General features: G+C 42.8%; 2 protein-coding genes across 3 annotated transcripts in view; both read left to right on the top strand.

The window, feature by feature from the left end:
• fbxw4 (F-box and WD repeat domain containing 4) overlaps positions 1-23,817 on the top strand; it is a 259,055-nt gene that overhangs the window by 75,699 nt on the left and 159,539 nt on the right. The window lies entirely within an intron of this gene.
• Positions 5,857-9,765, top strand: LOC132379397 (uncharacterized). Its single transcript, XM_059947199.1, has 2 exons — positions 5,857-5,873; positions 6,290-9,765. The coding sequence occupies exon 2, from the start codon at positions 6,294-6,296 to the stop codon at positions 7,449-7,451; it is 1,158 nt and encodes a 385-aa protein (XP_059803182.1). The 5' UTR covers positions 5,857-5,873; positions 6,290-6,293; the 3' UTR covers positions 7,452-9,765.

Raw genomic sequence — 23,817 nt, 5'->3', positions numbered from 1 at the left:
GAGCACTGATGGGGGCAGATGGTGAAATGCTGCTTGCAAGACAAACCTTGTGAGAGCAATCTCCTGTCCAGTGTTTATGCATAAAGTCATTGAGAAGTGATAGAACTAATGGAGCAATTGTATTTAAGGCAGGAAGAGATGGTGGGACACTGGATAAATATCCTCTCAGTCATCCCTAAAAATGAACAGAAACTAGGAAAGACTACTAGGTAACTCAAATCTTCAAAGCACTTTGACCAATTTTCTGATGAAGGGTCTTCAGTCTGAAATGTTAATTCCGTTTCTCTTTCTGTAGATGAAGCCTGATCTGTGTGTGTGTGTTTTGTTTTTAATTTCAGATTTCCAGCATCTGCAATTTAAAAAAAAAAGTCCTACCGTATAGTCCTTAATGGATAAAACACATATAGATCTGGTCCAGGTGCAGGTCAATGGGACCAGGTAGAATAATAGATGGGCTGAAGGGCCTGTTTCTGTGCTGTAGTTCTTTATGGCTCTAAATTTGTGTTCTATTCCCTATGTGGTTGCATCCAGACTCTATAATGCTACCTACTGTCAGCTGTACACGGCAGAGTAATCCCTTGAGGTATAGAGTCATAGAGCAAAACAGCATGAGCACAGGCCCTTTGGCCTTTTGAGTCCATGTTGACCACAGTACCCACCCAACTAGCCTCAATTTCCTGCATTTGACCCATGTCCCTCAAAGCCTTGGCCCTCCACCTACTTGTCCAAATGCTTCTTAAATGCTATTATACTTGCCTCAACTATTTCCCCTGGCAGCTTGTTCCATATACTTACCACCTGCGTGAAAAAGTTACCCTTCAGGTCCCTTTTAAATCTTTCCTCTCTCATCCTAAATCTATGCCCTCTAGTCTTGGATGCTGCTAACCTGGGGGAAAAGCTTGTTGTCTATGCCTCTCATTAAATGCTTACATAATATCGCCCCTCATTCTGCTTAATCCTGAGGAATAAAGACCTAGCCTGGCCATCCTCTCTGCATAACTCAGGCACTCTAGTCCTCGCAACATCCTCATAAATCTTTTCTTCGCTCATAAAAGAGCAGGCTTTTTGGATTCTAAGCTAATGTTCTGTCTGTCTTTTGGACAAAAAGAAGTTCTTCCTGGCACCCTGGGTGATGTTTATCCATTTCTTGAAATCGCTAAAACCAAAGTTCAAGGTAAATTTATTATCAAAGTACATAAATGTCACCATATGCACCCTAAGATTCATTTTCTTGTGGGCATACTCAATACATCCATAATAGAATAATAACCATAATCGAATCAATGAAGGACTCACCAACTGGACATTCGACCAGGGTGCAAAAGACAACAAACTGCAAATACAAAAATAAAGAATAATAATAAATAAGCAAGCAATAAATGTTGAGGACATGAGATGAAAAGTTATTATTTATTTATTGATTTGCAGCATGGAGTAGACCCTTCCAGCCTTTTGTGCTTCGCCGCCAGTAATCCCCAATTTAATCCTTTACAGGTGTCCCCCGTTTTTCAAACGTTCACTTTATGTCAATTCGTTGTTACGAAAGACCTACATTAGTTACCTGGTTTTGCTAACAAGGTGTTTTCACTGTTAAGAAAAAAGGTAGCGTGAACGCTGAGCAGCCAAGCTCCTCCCCCGGAACTGCATTCTAGCCGGCATTGCTTAAACACGTGCCTGTGAGCATCTGTGCTTTATGTTGATTTATTTTGTACGTCCGTTAGCAAGATGAGTTCTGAGGTATTGGAAAAGCCTGAAAGAGCGCGTAAGGGTGTTACACTTAGTGTGAAACTAGACATAATTAAGCATTTCGATCATGGTGAATGAAGTAAGGACATAGTGAGTTTGGCTAAGGGCTTGTGGAAGTTGATGAAGATGATGTTGAAGAGGTTTTGGCATCCCATGACCAAGAACTGACAGATGAAGAGTTGATGAAGAGGAAAGGATAACAATTGAAACCGAGCGCAGTAGTGAACAGTCAGAAAGTGAAGTCGTCCAGGAACTGAATGTGAAGCAATTGAGTGGGATTTTCACTGCGATTGACAACGCTGCAATGATTGGAGAAAAGTATGACTTTAATTTTGAAAGGGTACGTAGGTTTAGGGCATATTTGCGGGATGGTTTGAGTGCTTACAAAGAACTGTATGATAGAAAAATGCGCAAGGCTAAGCAGTCAAGCATATTGTCATTTTTCAAGCCCACATCAGCCACAGCAGATAACAAACGTCGACCTTCAACATTGAGGCAGGCAGACATGGAAGAAGGTGACCTGCCTTCCCTGATGGAAACAGATGACGATGAGATGACACCCCAGTGTCCCACCACACCAACCTCCAACGACTCTGCCTAACACACCATCATCAGTGTGCTCACTGTCTTTCCGATTTCAGTAAGTGAAACTACACTGGGTGTACATTATTTCTACTTTATATAGGCTGTGTATTTTTATGTGTTATTTGGTACGATTTGGCAGCTTCATAGCTTAAAGGTTACTGGAAAGAGTGCTTCTGGCGAGAGTGCTTGCGTGAGATTTTCGCTACGGTGGACAGTGCTGCAATAATTGCAGAAAAGTATTCCTACTTTATATAGGCTGTGTATTTATCAGATCATTCCTGCTTTTACTATATGTTAGTGTTATTTTAGGTTTTATGTGTTATTTGGCATGATTTGGTAGGTTATTTTTTGGGTCTGCGAACGCTCACAAATTTTTCCCATGTAAATAAATGGTAATTGCTGCTTCACTTCACAACATTCTGGCTTACAAACCATTTCATAGGAACGCTCTACCTTCGAATAGCGGGGGAAACCTGTATTACTATTTAACAGAGTTCATTGTAAGCAAGTGATTGTACGACAGAGTTGAGTCTGCTTGTAAGATACTTAATGGGATTAAGTGATGCAGGCTATCCCAAAAGTCACTGAAGAAGTTGTGATTCTGCTCTTATCAATGCCTAGGAAGGAACAGTGGTGTGTGGGAAAAACGAGATAGTGTTTGACTGTCAGGGGGTGGGGAGGAAAATGGGATGTGGATCTAGTAAGGTGAGGAGTGGAGTAGTGGCTAGGATGAAATTAGTAAGAGACCAAGGAAGGATGCAGATTCGAGAAGGAATAAGGGGCTTGAAGTTGGGAAGGGTAGAAATAGAATGGGAGACAGCGAAAAAACATCCTAATAACAAAATAAACTTTACAGCTTGAGATGGACTGTCATCGGGTATTTCCTCCATCACCAACCCCCCTCCCAACCTCGCCCCTCTATGAAGTTCGGGGTTGCTGTGAAGCTGATGAAAAATGACCAAAAGGGATTCACCCTGCTGGGATATTATGCCAGGGAAGGCTCATGTTGTGGGATAGTGGCAGTCAAGTGTTGAACCTTTTCATCGAGTGGATGGATAAAGGCAGTGACACTTCAGACTGAATGTTTCATTGTTTCTTCACTGAGAAAGCAGTTGTTTTTTTCTCCCTATCCAGGGGCTCTGCCTTGTAGTTACTTTCGCTCAGCGTAGCACTGGCCCTTTGTTTTTTGCCCTGCTTTGATCATGGCCCTGCCAATAGATAATTTGGCAATGGCATCTCCCAAAGTGGAAGCGTGGAATTAATGTAAAACAGCTTCTCTTTTCACTGGTTCAGTGGTCGACAAAGCGAAGCAAGGACCAGCCGTAAATTTTCGCCCAGGAGCTGATTAATTCTGAGAAGGTTGAGATACATGGACTGTAAAGTGCTCACCTCCTCATCAAAAGAGAACACAAATTGGGTAGACACTTTTTATTAACCCATTTCACTGACGTTAATTTTTTTCCCTAAAAAGAGCTTGAAGTACAGAAGAGGAAAGTACCAGATTGCATTCCTGATATTCATGGATGTGCTGGATCGGAAAGCAGTAATTTGACTGGGACTGGGACCATTAATCACACTCTTCATCTGCCTGGGACCTAGGCTCTGAAATTCTCTTCCTAACTCTGCCTTTCTTTCCTCCTTTTAAGACATTCCTTAAAGCTAATATTTTTAGCACCTGGCCAATACCTCCTTATGGGACTAGGAGTAAATTTTAATCACTAATCTCGCTAGGCTGTCTTGAGACATTTTCTTCTGTTAAAGTTGTAATATTAATACCGACAGTCATAAGACTAATGGGTCTCTGGGGGTGAGATCTAAACTGGAGTTAATTAAGATGAAGTGTGTTTATTTCTCTCGATGTTCCATGTCTGCAGTGTCACAAAACACGTAGTTGTTTTCCCTCATTGACCAAGTGTGTGGTCATTTATACAGGAGATTCTGCAGACACTGGAAATCCAGAATAACATGTACAAAATGCTAGAGGGACTCAGCAGGTCAGGCAGCACCTATGGAGAGGGCAGTCAATGTTTTGAGCTTTGACACTTTCATCAGGATTGGAAAAGAAGGACGGAGAAACCAGAGTTCATTCAGTGTTTTATAAATGGTTATTTATATTTGGTAGTTTCCTAAATTGGACTATTCTGTTTATGTTGACAATTTGAATGCAGCAAAAACCCACACCTTTCCTCTACTTCATTCCTCAGAAAATAAAATTTGTAACATAAACAGCCTCGATGCAACAGGCCATTAGATTAGATTATTAGAGGTGAGAGAGCTGTCCCTGGAGAACACACTGATGTTGGTTTGTTTATTCTAGTGAATGTGGGGAATTTTGAGAGTTCAGCATTGGTAGTATTGTTTCAGTGCCTTGAGGAGTCTGCTTCATGTTGTCTAGCTCTCAGACATATATAGAAGGGCAGGGATTACACCTCCTTGGTAATAAAGGAATATTGTACCAGGTTTGAAGTCTTGAAATTCAGCTGCTGTTTTCCTCAATCAACTAAGTACATTGAAAACTTCAGTAAATTTCGGTATTCATGTTCGAATTTTCCATGAAGTGACTTTAGAGGTATAAGTAGTCCATGTTTTTCACGGTTTTGTTATGAACCTTTATTGTTGGTGAGCATTGTGGCAGACGGTCGTTTTGTTGGGCGAGATTGTGGTAAAGGGTCTTCATTGTTGTAGAGCAGTGTGGCAGAGTGTCTTCATTGCTAAAGACTGATGTAGTTGAGGGCCTTCACTGTTGGATGAGAATGTGATAAAGGGTCTTTATAGTTGGAGGGCAGTGTGGTGGAGTGTCTTTATAATTGAAGGACAGTGTTGTAAAGGTCTTAATTATTGGAGGGCAGTGTGATGGATGGTCTTCGTTGTTGGAGAACAGGATGCTTAACGCTTTTCATTGTTAAAAGGTAGTGCCGTTGATGGTATTGTTAGGAGGGGAGTGTAGTGGAGGGTCATTGTTGGAGATCAGTGAGCTAGAGCATGGTTATTGATGGATGTCATTGTGGGGGAGCATGATCATTGTTGGAGGTCAGTGAGGTGGAGCATTGTCATTGGTGCAGGGTAGTGAGGTTGAGCATGGTCATTGTTGGAGTTCAGTGTGGTGAAGTGTTGTCATTCTTGGAGGTCAGTGTGGTGGAGCATCACCATTGTTGGAGGTCAGTGTGGTGGAGTATGGTCATCATTGGAGGGCAGTGTGGCGGAGTATGGTCATTGTTGGAGGTCAGTGTGGTGGAGTATGGTCATTGTTGGAGGTCAGTGTGGTGGAGCATCATCATTGTTGGAGGGCAGTGTGGCGGAGTATGGTCATTGTTGGAGGGCAGTGTGGCGGAGTATGGTCATTGTTGGAGGGCAGTGTGGCGGAGTATGGTCATTGTTGGAGGTCAATGTGGTGGAGTATGGTCATTGTTGGAGGTCAATGTGGTGGAGTATGGTCATTGTTGGAGGTCAGTGTGGTGGAGTATGGTCATTGTTGGAGGTCAGTGTGGTGGAATATGGTTATCATTGGAGGGCAGTGTGGCGGAGTATGGTCATTGTTGGAGGTCAGTGTGGTGGAGTATGGTCATTGTTGGAGGTCAGTGTGGTGGAATATGGTCACTGTTGGAAGTCAGTGTGGTGGAGCATCATCGTTGTTGGAGGGCAGTGTGGCGGAGTATGGTCATTGTTGGAGGTCAGTGTGGCAGAGTATGGTCATTGTTGGAGGTCAGTGAGGTGGAGCATTGTCATTGGTGCAGGGTAGTGAGGTTGAGCATGGTCATTGTTGGAGTTCAGTGTGGTGAAGTGTTGTCATTCTTGGAGGTCAGTGTGGTGGAGCATCACCATTGGTGGAGGTCAGTGTGGTAGAGTATGGTCATTGTTGGAGGTCAGTGTGGTGGAGTATGGTCATTGTTGGAGGTCAGTGTGGTGGAATATGGTCACTGTTGGAGGTCAGTGTGGTGGAGCATCATCATTGTTGGAGGTCAATGTGGTGGAGTATGGTCATTGTTGGAGGGCAGTGTCGCGGAGTATGGTCATTGTTGGAGGTCAATGTGGTGGAGTATGGTCATTTTTGGAGGTCAGTGTGGTGGAGTATGGTCATTGTTAGAGGTCAGTGTGGTGGAGTATGGTCATTGTTAGAGGTCAGTGTGGTGGAGTATGGTCATTGTTGGAGGTCAGTGTGGCGGAGCATCGTCATTGTTGGAAGTCAGTGTGGTGGAGCATCGTCATTGTTGGAGGGCAGTGTGGCGGAGTATGGTCATTGTTGGAGGGCAGTGTGGCGGAGTATGGTCATTGTTGGAGGGCAGTGTGGCGGAGTATGGTCATTGTTGGAGGTCAATGTGGTGGAGTATGGTCATTGTTGGAGGTCAGTGTGGTGGAGCATCGTCACTGTTGGAAGTCAGTGTGGTGGAGCATCGTCATTGTTGGAGGTCAGTGTGGTGGAACATCGTCATTGTTGGAGAGTGTGGTGGAGTATGGTCATTGTTGGAGGTCATTGTGGTGGAACATCGTCATTGTTGGAGGTCAGTGTGGTGGAGTATGGTCATTGTTGGAGGTCATTGTGGTGGAGTATGGTCATTGTTGGAGGTCATTGTGGTGGAGTATGGTCATTGTTGGAGGTCATTGTGGTGGAACATCGTCATTGTTGGAGGTCATTGTGGTGGAGCATCGTCATTGTTGGAGGTCATTGTGGTGGAGCATCGTCATTGTTGGAGGTCATTGTGGTGGAACATCGTCATTGTTGGAGGTCATTGTGGTGGAGTATGGTCATTGTTGGAGGTCATTGTGGTGGAGCATCGTCATTGTTGGAGGTCAGTGTGGCGGAGTATGGTCATTGTTGGAGGTCATTGTGGTGGAACATCGTCATTGTTGGAGGTCAGTGTGGTGGAGTATGGTCATTGTTGGAGGTCAGTGTGGTGGAGTATGGTCATTGTTGGAGGTCAGTGTGGTGGAACATCGTCATTGTTGGAGGTCAGTGTGGTGGAGTATGGTCATTGTTGGAGGTCATTGTGGTGGAACATCGTCATTGTTGGAGGTCAGTGTGGTGGAACATCGTCATTGTTGGAGGTCAGTGTGGTGGAGTATGGTCATTGTTGGAGGTCATTGTGGTGGAACATCGTCATTGTTGGAGGTCAGTGTGGTGAAACATCGTCATTGTTGGAGGTCAGTGTGGCGGAACATCGTCATTGTTGGAGGTCAGTGTGGTGGAGTATGGTCATTGTTGGAGGTCATTGTGGTGGAGCATCGTCATTGTTGGAGGTCAGTGTGGTGGAGTATGGTCATTGTTGGAGGTCAGTGTGGTGGAACATCGTCATTGTTGGAGGTCAGTGTGGTGGAGCATCGTCATTGTTGGAGGTCAGTGTGGTGGAGTATGGTCATTGTTGGAGGTCATTGTGGTGGAGTATGGTCATTGTTGGAGGTCATTGTGGTGGAACATCGTCATTGTTGGAGGTCAGTGTGGTGGAACATCGTCATTGTTGGAGGTCAGTGTGGCGAAACATCGTTATTGTTGGAGGTCAGTGTGGCGAAACATCGTCATTGTTGGAGGTCAGTGTGGCGAAACATCGTCATTGTTGGAGGTCAGTGTGGTGGAACATCGTCATTGTTGGAGGTCAGTGTGGCGGAACATTGTCATTATTGGAGGGTAGGTTGGCAGGCATCATTCCTTCTATAGTTTTTTTTTACAGCTGTGCAGACCAACAATTGGTCTGACAGGAAATTTTTTACACAGCCTGAAAACTGCTGTACTTTAATAACTAATTACTGTATATCAGAGAAAATTTTAGCTGCAAGGCAACCAGCACTATCTATGTGGAAACACTTCAGTTACTGTGAGACTGCACTCACTCATCTTTGTGGTAACAGTGGTTGGAGGGCAGTGTAGTGGAGTGTCTTCATTTTTGGAGGGTGGTGTGCTAAAGAGCAATGCACACAATGTGCTAGGGGAGCTCAGCAGGTCAGGCAGCATCTATGGAAGGAAAGATTGTGATGAAGGCTCTTGGCCCAAAAGGTTGACTGTTTATTCCCATCCATAGATGCTCCCTAGCCTGCTGAGGTCCTCCAGCACATTGTGTGTATTGCTTTAGATTACCTGCACCTGCTTGTGTCTGTGAGTTCTAAAGGGTGTTCGTTGTTGGAGGACAGTGTGGTACAGGGTCTTTATTTTGCAGATGTTAAGCATATGAAGCATCAGTGACCAGGAGAATGCTGATTCAGGACTTGGTCAACATGCATAAGCAAGCACAAGCTTTGTTGGCTTACTCCAGCCTTACTACTGAGTGACTTTAATCCTGAAGTGTTGTCACCTTAGGTGAACAGTTTTCTATTAATTCTGAAAATTATGTACACTCCTGCAAGTATTTTGTTGGAATTGAGATATCAGAGCCAGAATCAGGTTTATTATCACTGACACATGAAAGAATTGTTGAGGCACTGATGCAACTTTGGTTGACACAGGTCTTCACTGAGATTTGTGAAGATGTGTTCACTGAGTTCTGTGGAAATCGGTTAGTTAGCATCATATTTTGCTTGACTTCATGGAACAATTATGAAAAGGAAATGAATTTTCTTGACGGCTACATCTGAGGAGTGTGTTCTATACTTACTGTGGGGTGGTTGAGAAAGTTATTGAATATGAGAGTGCTCATATAATATGATGAATTGTGTCTTCATTTTACTTGGAGTTGTTGCAAGCTGAAGACTAGTCCATCATTCTTCTGGAATCCACGGTGCATTCCAGGAAGCAGCTGGTAAATAAAATCCCTGGTATTAACGTTTCCTGTGGCAAAGAGCAGGGAGATCTCCCTGAAGTTAGTACATTTGGACATCTTCTTTTTATGACTTTGTTCAATGATACTGCATGCTGTTTTGTTGCAAGGCAAAATTGATGTGGGTCTAGTATTTAACTGTTAAAAGTGGGATCTAAATTCATCTTTCCAATTGTACTGGTTTAACACAAATTGTATACTATTAGCTTAAAGGACAATGAAAAGGATTGGAGTGAAGGAGAATGAGAAGTGACGTGATAGAGGTGTACAAGATGATAAGAGGCATAGGTAGAGTGCATAGCCAGAGATATTTTCTCAGGGTGGAAATGACTAATATGAAGGAGCATAATTTTAATGTTATTGGAGAAAAGTGTAGGGGGGGACGTCAGAGGTAGATTTTTTTCCACACAGAGAGGTGGGTGTGTAGAGCCCCTTGCCAGGGGTGATGATAGAGGCAGATCAATTAGGGATATTTAAGAAACAATTACCAGTTAGATAGGTGTGTAGTTGAAAGAAAAGTAGTGGGTTCCATGGGTGGGAAGTGTTAAATTGTTCATAGAGTAGGTTAGTAAGCTGGCAGTACTGTGCAGTACAGTACTATGTTCCAATGCGGTTCTGTAATTGTACAAGAAATGCATAAATGATAGTTAAACCCTAATATTACATCACAGAGTTTTTCAACCACGGAGTAATTTGCAATCAACTTCACTTTGTTCTCTCTTACTGTCTAAATGTGCATGCTCCTTTCATTAGAGAATCTCTGAAAAAAGGGATGGAAACTACCCATAAAAATAGTGAGATAGTGTTCATGGGTTAATGAAAAAAGACTTGCATTTATATATTTTATTTCATCATTTCAAAATGAAATTAAATAGTTATTAAGTATAATATATATAAAGTATATTGTTAAGTACTTTATGTATTACACTACTGCTGCCGCAAGATAACAAATTTCATGAGAAAGGTCAGTTATAGTAAACCTGATTCTGATAATCCTTGTTGTAATGCAGGAGAGGCAAAAGCCAGTTGATACTTGTTAAGGTGGCACCTGACACTGGTTCCAGGGAAGCTGCAGAGGAGAACACAAGTTACTGGGCTGTATAATTGTAGTTAGGAAGAGGGAACATAGACTGGGGGATGGATTTAAATTAGTCAGTAGAAGGATTAATGGGGAAATAATATCTTCTCTTTTATTAAGTGATAAGGGTCAGAACTCAATGCCTGAGAGGATAGTGGAGGCAGAAGTCCTCCTGACAATTAAGGAATACCTGGGTGAGTACCTGAAGAGACACAAACTATGGACCAAAAGTTGGGAAGTGGGATTTGTTTGGCTGGCATGGACCTAGTAGATCAAATAACCTCCTTTTGTGCCTTAGTGTTCCAAGGTTCTGTTAAAGTCCACGAACAGCATTGTGAAAATGACCAACCAAGAGATGCTGAGGGAGAAATATTAGTCAGCACACGAAGGATAAATCTCATGGTGCTTTACAAGAATGAGCATTCACCTGAAAAGGCAGACAAGTCAGTGGTCCACCAGACGGTGCAGTATCTCCTATACTACACTGCACAAGATGGCGATACCTGAAGTGGTTCAGCATCTTGTGTACTGTATTGGGAGTGTCAGCCTGCATTATCTGTTCAATCCTTTGGAGTGTGATTTGAACCCATACGCTTCTGACTTGGAAGAGAAACTGTGACAACTGACCCACAGCCGGAACTCTTTATATCCACAGCTGCAGTTGATATATCTTGCCTTTTGAAATTGGGATAAACTTTTCCAATATTTCTTTTAAACATGCTATTCAGATAACTATAGTGGTGAAGTCGGCAGGGAGTTTATTTTACAAGGTCTTTCAGATTGGATCCATTAGAGGTAAATGTGATGGGTGGCCAGACCAAGCTGGTCTTTGTATGGTTCACCCCTTTTGTATTGGGATGTTTTTGAAACAGTTTTAATTCAATAGAAATTATTTGAAAGGTGCCGAATCTATTAGCAGCTCCCGCGATGGCATGGGACTTGATTGAGGGAGTCCGAAGTGCTGACTTGTATGTAGAATGGGCTGTGAAATACAAAGGGTTTTGCAGTGGGTGGGGATCTCCCTTGGCCACTGCAGTGATGGGAGGGTTCAAAAAGCACTGGAGAGAGAAGTGTTCCAATGTGGAGGGAGGGGGGTCAAAGGAGATAAAATAGAACTGAAGAAGCCCACTTACTTGTGCGGAGCCTGTCAAGCAAATCTACAGAATCACTGCAGCCAAGTTTTCAAAGGCAGCTGATCGTTTGATAAAACCTGCTCTGACTCACCGTTTTCTCACTAGTGAGGCGACAAGACCTTTGACCATTATCACTTTGCTCTTTGGAAAAAATTATTTCTTTTCTCAATAATATTCTGACTTCTACAAACCCTTTACACGCGCTCTCTCTCTCTCTCTCTCTCTCTCCACATCCTCACCCACTTTGCCAGTCATCTCCACTTCTCACTCGCTGTCAGAGACATTAAGACTGAGCACTCGCACTCACTCAATGTCTGACTGTAACAGTTGCCTCACATGTTCTCATCATTTGCATATCTTGGGAGAACAGCACAAAATACCATTGAAACAGGTGCTAGGAGTTGTGAAGTTCCAGTGAGAGATATTTGGGGGATTGAGCAGGCAAGAGACAGAGATTCCTGAGCCTCACTTTGGTGGAGTTTCATTAGCAAATAGTTTTTAAAGTCTTTGTAAATGTTTCCACGGTCCATGAGTTTGTTCTGCATGGGTGAACAGTGCCTTCTCTTCCCCGCCTGCCCCCCCATCCACATTTCTCCTTTTCTTAAAAAAAAGAATGCTGGCTTGACCTCTGTGTGTCAATTCTATTAAAGACCCGATGAGTCTAATTTTTTTGTTTAAGTCATAGAAATTGTATTAATGTTGCTAAGGACATGTTGCTAGGACTTGACGCCTCGAGGCCTGGAATGAACAAGGCACCTGAATTTAGACTGAAGATGTCAGCATTGAGGGAGGAGGACAGCAAAGTGGTGAGGTGGGGGAGACTTCCACAGTGGTGACATGCATGCTCTGCGTAACAATGGTGTGGCCCTCCATTTAAGTAATGAACTTAAGTACAATGTCCTGGCTGTTAGACCCTGTGCAATGCCTAGGGTGGTCCCTCTGACAGAAGTCCTATCTTGTAGAGTAGATGTTAGATTTGAGTTCACTCATTTCACTTAGGAGTGAACCTTTTCATTCACCTTCAAAGAAAACCAGATAAGCTCTTCACTTGTACCCATTGACCATCAGGGCATATTTTTCCAATAACTAAGCATTCATTATCACTGTTTATGGGTACAAATTGGACACTGCTTTGAAACTGCAGTAAGCGCTTCATTTATATAGTGCTCTTATAGGGTAGCAAATAAAAATTTTTTGACCAAGGCACAGAAAGAGGTTTTGGAATGTGTGGCTGAAAGTTCTATCAAAGAAGTAGGGTTTTTGAAGTGTCTTAAAAGAGAGAGAGGTTAAGAGAGAATTCCAGACCTTGGGGCTTGGGCCTAGCTATTGATGTGAATGAACAGTAGTAATATACTTTAAATGAACTTTTAAGGGCTTTAGGACATCACAAGGACCAAAGTGACCCTATGGGAATGCAAGCAATTGCTTTTTAATTTCTTTATTGATTTTTGATTAAAGATGAAAGGAGTTGAATTTAGATAGAGGGCACTCAGATATATTTTACCAGTTGACACATTTATACCACTGGAATATCTACAAGCAGTGCAGGATGTTAATTTAGGCCCTGTTGGGATCATCTGGTGTGCTGTATTTCTTGTAAGAAGAAAATATGTTAAATGACTCAGTATTTAAAGAAGACATTCCTAGTTTCTGTCTTGGTACATTGGTCTTGGGGGCGGGGGGATTCTGTCTGTCACCATCGGGGCTGACCAATGTGGATCTGTTGCTCAACTTTTCTGACAAAAGCTGCAGGGAGCACTTCTGTGGTTTCAGTCCTCTGGAGTTTGGTGGTGTATAACAATTAATGCTTCTCTGTGATGGACCAGTAGGAGGCAGACTAGAGCTAGGAGAGGTGATCCAACTTTATTTTTTTAATTTTGTTAAGAGATACACCACAGTAACAGCCTCTTCCAGCCCAACGAGCCTGTGCCACCTAATACACCATGTGACCAACTAAACTACAAACTTGTACACCTTTGGAATTTGGGAGGAAATGGAACACCCAGAGGAAATCCACGTCAGTGGCAGGAACTGAACCTAGGTTATAATAGCGCTGTGTTAACTTTAGTGAAGATTGAAGGGAAGAGGCAGGAGACAGATTTTGCATTTGGGAATGAAGTGAAAAAATGCTGGTACATTTAATTTATCACATGTTTATTAAAACATACAGTGAAATGTGTCAATTGCATTAACAGCCAACACAATCTTGGGTATGTGCTGGGAGCAGCCCATAAATGTCACCACACATTCTGGCATCAATATAGCATGATAACGTTGCAGGGCAGATCAACATAAGTCACAACAAAACAATACACAACAAGCAACAGCGAAACAAGCGCTAATCCTCCCTCCTAAGCACCTACACTGCCCCCCAGCCGGACACATGCACAGTCCTCCAACACAGGACAGGCCATCTCCAGCCTCCAGTGGACTCGTGGATCATAACTTGACTCTAGTCCACCTGTCATGGGTATGTGGCACCTGTGATGTAGCTTCAACACTCTATGGAGTGCTAAGGACAGTAAGTGGAATCAAGATGATGCAAACTGTTTTAAACATTTAAATAATATTGCCTTCTGAAATTAATATCTAACAAAATAGTATTGTGACCTTCATAAGCATGTTTCACGGGCATGAACTCATAAAGATTGCACATTGCTGAGATGTCTGAAATGCATAAGAGTGACTACAAGAATATTGACCTTTGATCCATATTTGGCACTGGGTTTGAAAGGGTTAACTGACCAATGATAATTCCTCCTCCTTTGATATTACATTACGGTAGAACTGGTGGTGACTGCAGACACAGGCGACTAATGGAGAGAGGAAGCCCATTTCCTCTAACGCGCTGAGCCTGCGGCAGTTGACGGATTGCCCTAAAGATTTATAGGAGTGATGGAACCTCTGTGCCCTGACACCTTGTTTCCATTTAGAAAGACATATGCCAAGGATAGGAAGCAATTAGGGAGGCAGGAGGGGAAGAGTGAGAGATCTGTGATGTTCCGCAGTGTACTACATTGCGGTAGCTCTGACTGAGTTACCGACTCAAGCCAAGCACTGATGTGTGATAATTCAAATACATCACCTTGTGTACTGGTTTGTATGTTTGCAGAATGTGATTTTTTTTTTTGACTTCCTTTCTCATTCTGGTTTTCATGTCTCACTCACTCACTCACTCAACTAGTAGTAATGCAATCACTTGAGTTGAGTCTGAAGGGATTGTCTACTGGTGGGTCCTCAGGTGGTTGTAGAGGCTGATCAGGTATCCACATATTCTGGTGCAATGCGGGCACGAGTAAGTAGTGACTGCGGTTAGTTTTTGGGTCTTCTGGTTGTTCAGTCTGTCCTTTCGCAGCTGACACTCGTTCTCTGCAGCGCAGGGGAGATCGTTCTCAAGAAGCGCAGCTCCCTCTTGAACAGGATTTCTTCCATATGTATCTATTGAGTGCAAAGTCTCCCCAGTTTTTAGATGTAATTTGAATTCCATCAGACTGATTTTGATATCTTCTGCCCTCCAGGGGCTCACTGAATTTCCTCCACCGGAGTTCGTGCATCTGTTCGTCCAGCTGATCCTCAGAACCTTTTATAAGGCTCTTTGGTGGTATTGTTCCAGGGATTTCAGGGACCAGCTGTAGGTGGTCCTTGATTCAGTTCCATACAGTAATGTCAGAAGTACGACTGCTCTGTAGACCAAAACTTTGGTTTGGACCTGTAGGTCGTAGTCTTCAACAACTGCTACTACTCAGGCAGTGGTTGATCTCTGAGTCGATGTCTGCTTTTGAGGACAGAATGCTGCCAAGATAGTAAAAGTGATCTATATTTTCAAGGGTGATATCGTCAACTTTTATGGAGGGCTGATATGCAACCTGTGTCTTTTTTATATTCAAACAAGATCCTGGGCCCTATATATGCCATGGCATCTAGCCACCTAGCACTACAGGACTTTCTCTCTATCTTTATCTCTCTCACTCACTCACTCACTCACATTTTTCAGTGCCCTCAGCACAATTACCCTAATTAAGCAAGAGACAACCCTAATAGGAATGTGGAAGAGTGTCACCATTTTACAAGAGATGAGTCAAAGTCAAGATAAAGTCAATTTATTATCGAAGTACATACATGTTAACCATATACTATCTTGAGATTCATTTTCTTGCAGGCATTTACAGAAAAATATTACAGTAGAATTTATAAAAAAAATATGCTTGAACAACCAATGTGTAAGAGAAGACAACTTATAAAAGAAGACAAGAATATATTTCCGAGATGGCGGCGCGACGCAGCTTGCAGCGGCCACTCTGGAGCTGATTATCTATTATTTGTGATGTGGGGTGCCGTGCGCAATCATAATCCATTGAAAACGGACGTGAGAGCACAGAGGAACATTGGGAAATCTCCAGGAAGACCCTCTTCGTTGCTGCTGCTGCTGTGAGGTCCGGGACTCTGCTGGGAAGAACAGGCCCCCAGTCCTCGGGGTCGGTAAGACGGTAGCACGATATTAATACACAGCAGCCTCTCCGGATTCTGGATTGGGGAGTGCCAAACGTTATGTGGATTTTCTGGTGTAGTCTGTTTTGTCATATGCTTTTGTGATATCATTCTGGAGGAACGTTGTCTCATTTTTTAACTGCATTGCGTTTGGGGTTTCTAAATGACAATAAACTGAATCTGAACTTGTGCAAATAAAAAAAATAATACTGAGAATTTGAGTTGTGCAGTCTTTGGAAGTAGGTCTGTAGCTTATGGAATAAGTTCAGATTAGTGATGATAGAAGTTAACCACGCCGATTCAGGAACTTGACAGGTGTAGGGTAATGAACTCTTCCTGAACCTGGTGGTGTGGGACCCAAGGCTCCTGTACCCCCTGCCAAGTGGACATAGCAAGAAGAGAACTTGGCTTGGGTTGTGCAGTCCTTGACGATCGACCCTACTTTCTTGTGGCAGTACAGCTTGTAAGGGTGGTCATTGGCGGGGAGGTCTTTGCCTATAATGGACTGGGCTATATTCCCCACTTCCTGTAGCCTTTATAGTGTTCTTTTAAATTATATATTGCAATGTACTTACAGCCACAATACAATATATTTCACAACATGTTAAATCCAATTCTGATTCTTCCCCATTCCTGCTCACAGGTGGGGAAATTTGAACTGTATCCGTGCCTTCCAGTATCCTTGGGGGGAAAACATCTGGGTGATGGAGATCAGTGAAATAATAGCAATATATGAGAGCCTAGAGAAGGTGTGGGGTGAAAATTCCCTGGAAGATTAGGAAAAATAGTCCTATAGTGCTAGCTTGCTGTTGCACACCAAAGAGACTTTAGTGCTGGAATCTAATTGAGGGTTTGTACCTAGGGGTAAGGTGCAACTTGGAATTTAATCAAAGATTTTGGAACGTTTATACAGTGAATCATATACTGGAATCTAATTGATGGTTTCAGATGGTCAGGATTGACATCTGCAAATCGTGCTTCTGACTCAGTTTATATTTGTATTTGATTTACACAATTAATCATTACTGGGGTATTAAATCCAACAAAAAAAAAGTGCTGTTGTCTACTTATCAGGAGTTTTGATGTCTATTAGTGTAATTACACACAAAAAAATGACAAAATTGTGGGGAATGAGTGTTCCCTCAGTGCTCTCCTCATCTGCTCTTTTTGCGTCACTGAGTAACGCATTGGAGTATATCAAAGGTGCAGAGTACCCTCATCGGCCATTGTGGTAACTGTCTTGTGTTTTCATCTGCACGGACAGGAGAGATTGGTATCAAGTGTTACTTGTAATGTAACCAGTTAAAGAGCAATTTGGTGCTGGGAATGCTGCCCTTACAGGACTTTGTTATGAGGGTCTGCCTTTTAGGCACTTGAAGTGTCTTCACCCATAAAGTTTAAAAGGCAGAGAGGCTACAGTATCAGTCTGAATTGTGCCCTCAGGACCAGATGGGTTTTTTTTTGAAGATTTTAGTGATTTGCATGCAGGTATTTAACATTTCAGGGCAGTTTGATGTTGAGCTTTATTTGTGATTGCTTTTGTATTTTTAAAGAATCCAATCGTTCCCATCTTGAAGAAATGACCCCATTTACACTATCTCCTTTAGTTCCCTGAGAGCATACTATGCAACTCGGTCACTTCTTTAAAAACAATTTTTTTAGTCCTCATGCTTAAAATGTTATATTTTTTTCTTCATGTTTAAGTCCCTCAGAACAACTTTATCCCTGTCTAGTAACTTCCTCCAGCGCTATTATATTCCAAACTCACAGCTCTCCTCCAAACTCATCTTTTTATGCATCTCTGATTTTGTTCATCATACTCCACTTTACTTAATCGCTCCATCTCTTTCTCTTCCTCTTTGACAAAATTCTTGACCACCTAGCCCATTATTTATTTCAGAATTAGCTTTATTGTGTCGGTCTTATATGATGTGAAATTTGTTGTTTGCAGCACCAGTACAGTGCAAAGAGATAAATGAACTATGCATTTAAGAAAAATAGTGCTTGATAAAGGGGTAATGAGATAATGTTCATGGCTTCATGGGCTGTTCAGCAATCTGATGGCAGAAAGAAAGAAGTTGTTTCTAAATCGTTGATTATGGTCTTCAAGCATCTGTATCTCCTCCCTAGATGCTAGTAATGAGAAGAGAGCATGTTCTGGGTGGTGAGGGTCCTTAATGATTGATACCACCTTTTTGAGGCACTACCTTTTGAAAATGTCCTCGATAGGGGGGAGGCTAGTGCCCATGACAAAGCTGGCAGAGTCTACAACTCTCTGCAGACTCTTGCAACCCTGGGCATTGGAGCCTCCATACCAGGATGAGAGGCAGCCAGTCGGAGTGCTCGCCACAGCACATCTGTAGAAATTCGCAGCTTAGGGTCAAATTTAGTCTGACAACACTTCTGTGAGTCACCTCAAAATGTTTTGCAGCATTCAAGCTGCTATATAAATGCAAGTTGTCAGCCTTAAGAAGATGAAAAGGATCAGCAGTTTAGGCAGATAGATTGAAACACTGATTATTTTTCTATTTGCAGTTTTTTTTACCGTCTAGTATAGGAGTATGAAACATTGAAACTGAGCCACATTTGGAAGCCAGGACAGGTGATTAGGTTGCCAATGCAGCAGTGAGTCGGAAAGAAATGAGGAAAGAATTTCAGATATTACTTTAAAATACTTGAGTCTTGAGGGATTGTTAGTTTTTTTTATTCTGGTGGTGCCAGCACATGGAAGTATTCAGAATTATTTTTTTCTGATCTGCCTGTGCTGTAGGCACGCCTATTGCCAGTTGATCAAGGTGGTTGAAGCTGCTCCTGTTTTTCATATCTTCCCATTTTATTCTTAATTCTTTTTCATCCCTTGCCAGGCCTCTTCTTCATACCCAGCCCACACAAAGAGTCTGGGGAGATAGACATATTCTATTGATGGTAGTTTATAGCAAAGCCAGTGTCTGTTATGAGCAATTTTGGCAAAGACAGCAGAAGCAGATTGCGTTGTAAATGGGATCAAGTTACAGTCGATGAGTATGATTGGTCGATTAGAGTCTAACAGGGCATTCACCTGCAGCACCTGCTGATTGCTGTCTTGTTTCTGTGCTGTCTCCTGCAGGTTTGCCTTCTGTGGGGATCCTCTTCATAGGGGTAGCATTGTTCAATAAGTATAGTGCAAGCTCCACTCCCACAGTAGCAGAGCTAAATTAAATCTGCACTTTCCTGCTCTTTAACTGGTTCAGTCCAACTGTTGAAGCTCTCCGTTGTCAGGGTCAACAATAGCTGTCTATGCATACGCAAGCCACTGTGCGAGCCAGGGCAGTACAATATGGAGAGCAAGCTGTTGCCAATGCAGCAGGCTTCCCCTCTCCATGCAGCTGATGAATCCAAAGGACCAATACTGTTTGGCACCAGTGGCATTGCAGGAGTTGCTATTCAGTGTTGAACTCAGCATAGGACTGCCTTCAGCTCCAGATTTTTCTTCCGGCTTGACTCCTGGAGCCTTACCCATGAGTGGGTATCGCTGCAAGGTAGCTGAGGTTTGAGACCACACACAGAAAGCTGGAGGAACTCAGCAGGCCAGGCAGCATCTGTGGAAGAGAGTACAGTTGATGTTTCTGGCTGAGACCCTCCAGTGGGACCTGCTGAAGGGTCTTGGCTCGCAGGATCAACTGTACTCTTATCCATAGACGCTGCCTGGCCCGCTGAGCTCCTCCAGCATTTTCTGTGTGTTGCTTGGATTTCCAACATCAGCAGATTTTCTCTTGTTTGTGAGGGCTGAGGTCAGAGTTTTCCTTCTCTTCGATGAGCTGCCAACCATGGCTGATGAGCCCCTTCTGCCCAGAATGACTGATTTTAAGGCACCAGTAACCTGCTTCTGCCCCTTTCTTCTCTTGTCAATAGAAACTGTTCTGCTGGACTTAGTAGCTAAGCCACACATGAAGGCCAAGAGCTGGACTTAGTTGTCAGAGGTTATTTAAGACGTATTTCATTGGTAGAGGGAGCTTATCCCCATTACCCTGCCCATCCCCCCATGCCAACTTTAAGGAACCAATATCCTACACTGCCATGTTTATGTAAATTTGTAACAGGTCTACATGGAACCTGAGCTAAGTTAGTGCACAGTGAGGATAATGCAGAAATAAGTATAGGATGCATATTATATACCAGGTTGTACGTTATATGCAGGGTGATTCAAACAAGAGCCAGAAAGTCCAGGGACAATCCAGATTCTAGATTGTGAATGCAGAACTATGGGTACACTGCATATACGAAGTGACTAAAACAGGATCATACTATGCTTGGTATAGATGAGAATCACAAGGCATTTGTATTACGTATGCATGGAACAAGAATGATTGGACCTCCTTCGTGTAAAGGTCTCTCCCTCTTCTGGCATGGACTTCTGTGTGCGTACGTGTTTCGTCTTGACAGACCTAGATCATCGCTCCCACAGTGTATGTTGCCCAGTGCAGCCTGTTACTAATATGACTCAGTAAAAATATTTAGTTATACTAATCCATTGTCGTTCTTGCTCCACGCATTTATAACATTTGGCGATAAGGATCAAAACCAGAATGGCTGTTCTACTCCAAACATCCCGTCCATTTTGGTCTGCTGCCATAGCAAAACTGATTCCTGGAAGCTGGCTGCAATGGAAGACAACCTTGGATTACATTGAACTCTTATCAATTTTAACAGGAGTGGCAAAGCCACTTACTCGTGCATTCGTAACTGTTTGTTATATGTACAATGACTTCAGCATGGGTGGAGAATGAAGGCAGAAGTATAGGGTGCACGTTATCTACCAGGAGTAAAGGACGTTTGTGAAATTCAAAGTCCATAGAATATGTTATATGCAGAGACTTATGGTGTATATTATAAACTTTTAAACTGAAAAAAAAAATGAGTGGCGTCAGATCTAACAGGAGACACAAGTTTAGGAGGCTATAGAATAACTACTGGAAGCTCTCAACCAGCCCAGTTCCTTCAACCCTATTAGCAATGGTGTCATTGGCATGTATTCCTTGTGCCCATTTCCAGCAACTTGGTGTATTAGAATTGTTATATGCATTTTTCCTTAGTCTCATGTTTGTCAATACATTAGACATGAGCCAACTGCAGCTAATCAAATCAAGTTTAATTGTCATTCAAACCATACATGGATACAGTCAAATGAGACAGTGTGCCTCTGGGGCATATTGTACATTCAAAACAGCGCACCAGAGAGAGAAAAAAATACGCATTGTTACACAAGAAAACACGTATATAGTCCAAGACCGTGAGCGACATGCAAATGGATGGTACAGATCCTGGCAATCCAGCCTCTCATTCCACTGGTTGAGCAGTGGAGAGTAACACTGATGGAAGAGGCCAAACTGAGCACAGATGCCGCACTACACCATCTCCAGCGTCGTCTCACCTGGACTGCAACAACAGGCAAGACTGCTTGAGCCTAGTCCTCTCTACAACTGAGGTCACGCTGCTGCCTCATCGCCTGGCTCACCACCAAATAAATGAAACAGGCCTGCGGCATCTTATGCTATCAATGTCCAACAGGGTCTTGCGATCACAGGAGAAACATCCAGGGCACTCACTCACAGTTACAGTGCACGCTGCCTTCATGTACCAACTCTGCTGCCTTCGAGTAACAGACAGTAACATGGTCTGTACCCAGGTCAGCTTCTCTGACCTCTCCCTGGCCTGTTTGCCTGTTTCACCCTTCTCCAAACTGTCCACTGGCTTCACCTTCTCCGACACGTCCGGCGGCTCTTTCGACACCCCGGCCGGTGGCTCTGAGCAATGAACAGATCACTTAAAACACATTTTAAGAAATAAAGCATATCTTTGGTTGACCCCCGAGAGGCTGCTGCGTTTGAGTGCACTGCCATCTTATTGGAATCTAAATATGAATGGTTTCATTTCTCATCAGCAAGTAAAAATTCTTCCATGGTCCACTGTCCTCTCTTAATAGATTCCTTCTTCATCCTTTGATATATTTGAAAGACAGATTCAATCTTTCAACCCCTTCCATAAATCACCTCCAAACTTTCTTCATCCCCTCCCTGTCCTCCACCCACCCACATTCCCCTTCAATTGGTCTCATTTACCTCCTGCCAGCTTGTACTCCTTTTCCCCACACCTTATTCTGATTTCTGCTCCCTTCCTCTCCAGTCCGGATGAAGAATTTCAGCCCAAAGCGTCAACTATTTCCTTCCATAGATGCTGCCTGACCTGCTGAGTTTCTCCAGCATTTTGTGTGTGTTGCTCAAGGTGTCCGGGATCTGCAGAATCTCTTGTTTTTATAGAATATTGCAGAATCTGTGTGTGGACTTCGATCTTTTCATGCAAATCTTCCCATTTTTGAGTGATTCTTCTTGGTTTCTGAATGGTGTTATATGACTGTGATATGAATACACTCTTGCGAGCTTTGTGTAGTATGCAAGATGTGTAGGGATTGTAGGAGTGTTGCCATGCCATGCCATCCTGTGGCTAGGGAGTAACGTACAGTGTAATGTGAATTCTGGTTAATTGGGACACATTCAGGACCAGTACTTTTTGGCCCAATTAAATGGCTGCCCTAATTCGTTGAACTTTTGTGGAAATAATTAAAAAGATATTCAAAAGTCAAACTGAGTAACAAATTATATATTTAACTAAAATACAGAACAAATTAGAACATTACTAATACTATTGCAGTACTATAAAACTGTGTATTAGTTCCTAATACTGATTGATGGAGAAATTCAGCCATGTCACATTCTTTTGACTGTAAGTGTACAAAATCAGCAGACACCTAGTGCAGATAATGGACTGTCTTCATTCAATGCTATCAATGATTACATCCTTCAGGTCTTCATTTTCATTGTAAAATTCAAGATGATTGTTGAAACCTTAAAATTCTTCATAGTTCCTAACTTGATGAAGTAGAAAAATCATTTCATTGTCATTCCCAGCTATTTCTGGCATCTCTAAGCCGGACTGCTTAAAACTGCAGTGAACAAAACAATTCTGAACTGTTTTGCTGCTTATTTCTCCCCAGCTGTGACAAAAATTGCTGCTTTTATAACACGTGCGTTGGCGCTTGGCCTAGTGGACAAGGCATCAGACTAGTAACCTTGAAGCTCACTGGTTCGAGCCTCAGCTGAGGCGGCGTGTTTGTGTCCTTGAGCAAGGCACTTAACAACACATTGCTCTGCGACGTCACCGGTGCCAAGCAACATGGGTCATAGTGCCCTTCCCTTGGACAACATCGGTGGCGTGGAGAGGGGAAGGCCTGCAGCTTGGGCAACTGCCCAGGCCTGCGCCCTGGAAACTCCAAACTCCATGGTCTCTCGAGACCGCAACAGATGCCACCACAATATAATACATACACACACACATACACACCTTTTCTACAACTCATGTTCTTGATATTATTCATTATTTATTTATTATTATTATTTGCTTTTTTTTGTAATTTCTCATTTTGTCATCTTTTGCACATTGGTTATTTGTCCAACTTTATGTGAGTGTTTAGTTGCTCATTGATTCTATTATGTTTCTTTGTGTTTACTGTGAATGCCTGCTAGAAAATGAATCACTGGGTTGCATGTGGTGACATATACTGTATGTATTTTGATAATGAATTTACTTTGAACATTATATTGGGTTTGTTCCATTCCGGATGTTGTATTGCGCTAGATCTATCGGCTTTCTTCATGGTGACAATGCAGGAAAGAGGTTATTGGTTGCCATTTGTACTCACCTGCTGACAGTTGGTTTCAATACAGTCCAGATAACCAAATGTTAGGAGGTCAATACTCATGCACACATTTAACTTGGTGGACTGAAGGAATTTCTCCTCGATATCTCCTCTCTAGCTCAGTCAGTAGATGTGGGAAAATGTGTACAATGAGAGAGAGAGAGTGGGAAAAGAAGAGGGGAAAGGGGGGTGGGTGCAGGGAAACCGAGAATCTTTGATTGAAGGGAATCCGTTAACTTGGAAACGGTGGGCTGGGTTTGGTCCTAACAATGTTGGTACTGTGGCAGATGCTATCCCGCTAGGAATGGCTTT

This window comes from Hypanus sabinus, chromosome 22, assembly GCF_030144855.1.
Source record: "Hypanus sabinus isolate sHypSab1 chromosome 22, sHypSab1.hap1, whole genome shotgun sequence".
Taxonomy (NCBI): Eukaryota; Metazoa; Chordata; class Chondrichthyes; order Myliobatiformes; family Dasyatidae; genus Hypanus; species Hypanus sabinus.
Note: the sequence above shows the minus strand (reverse complement) of the source record. Positions and strands in the feature narration are given on the sequence as shown.

What these genes read in the sequence shown, in the direction of transcription:
- LOC132379397 (XM_059947199.1), top strand. Translation starts at nt 6,294, where the DNA reads ATGTGGTGGAGTATGGTCATTGTTGGAGGGCAGTGTCGCGGAGTATGG.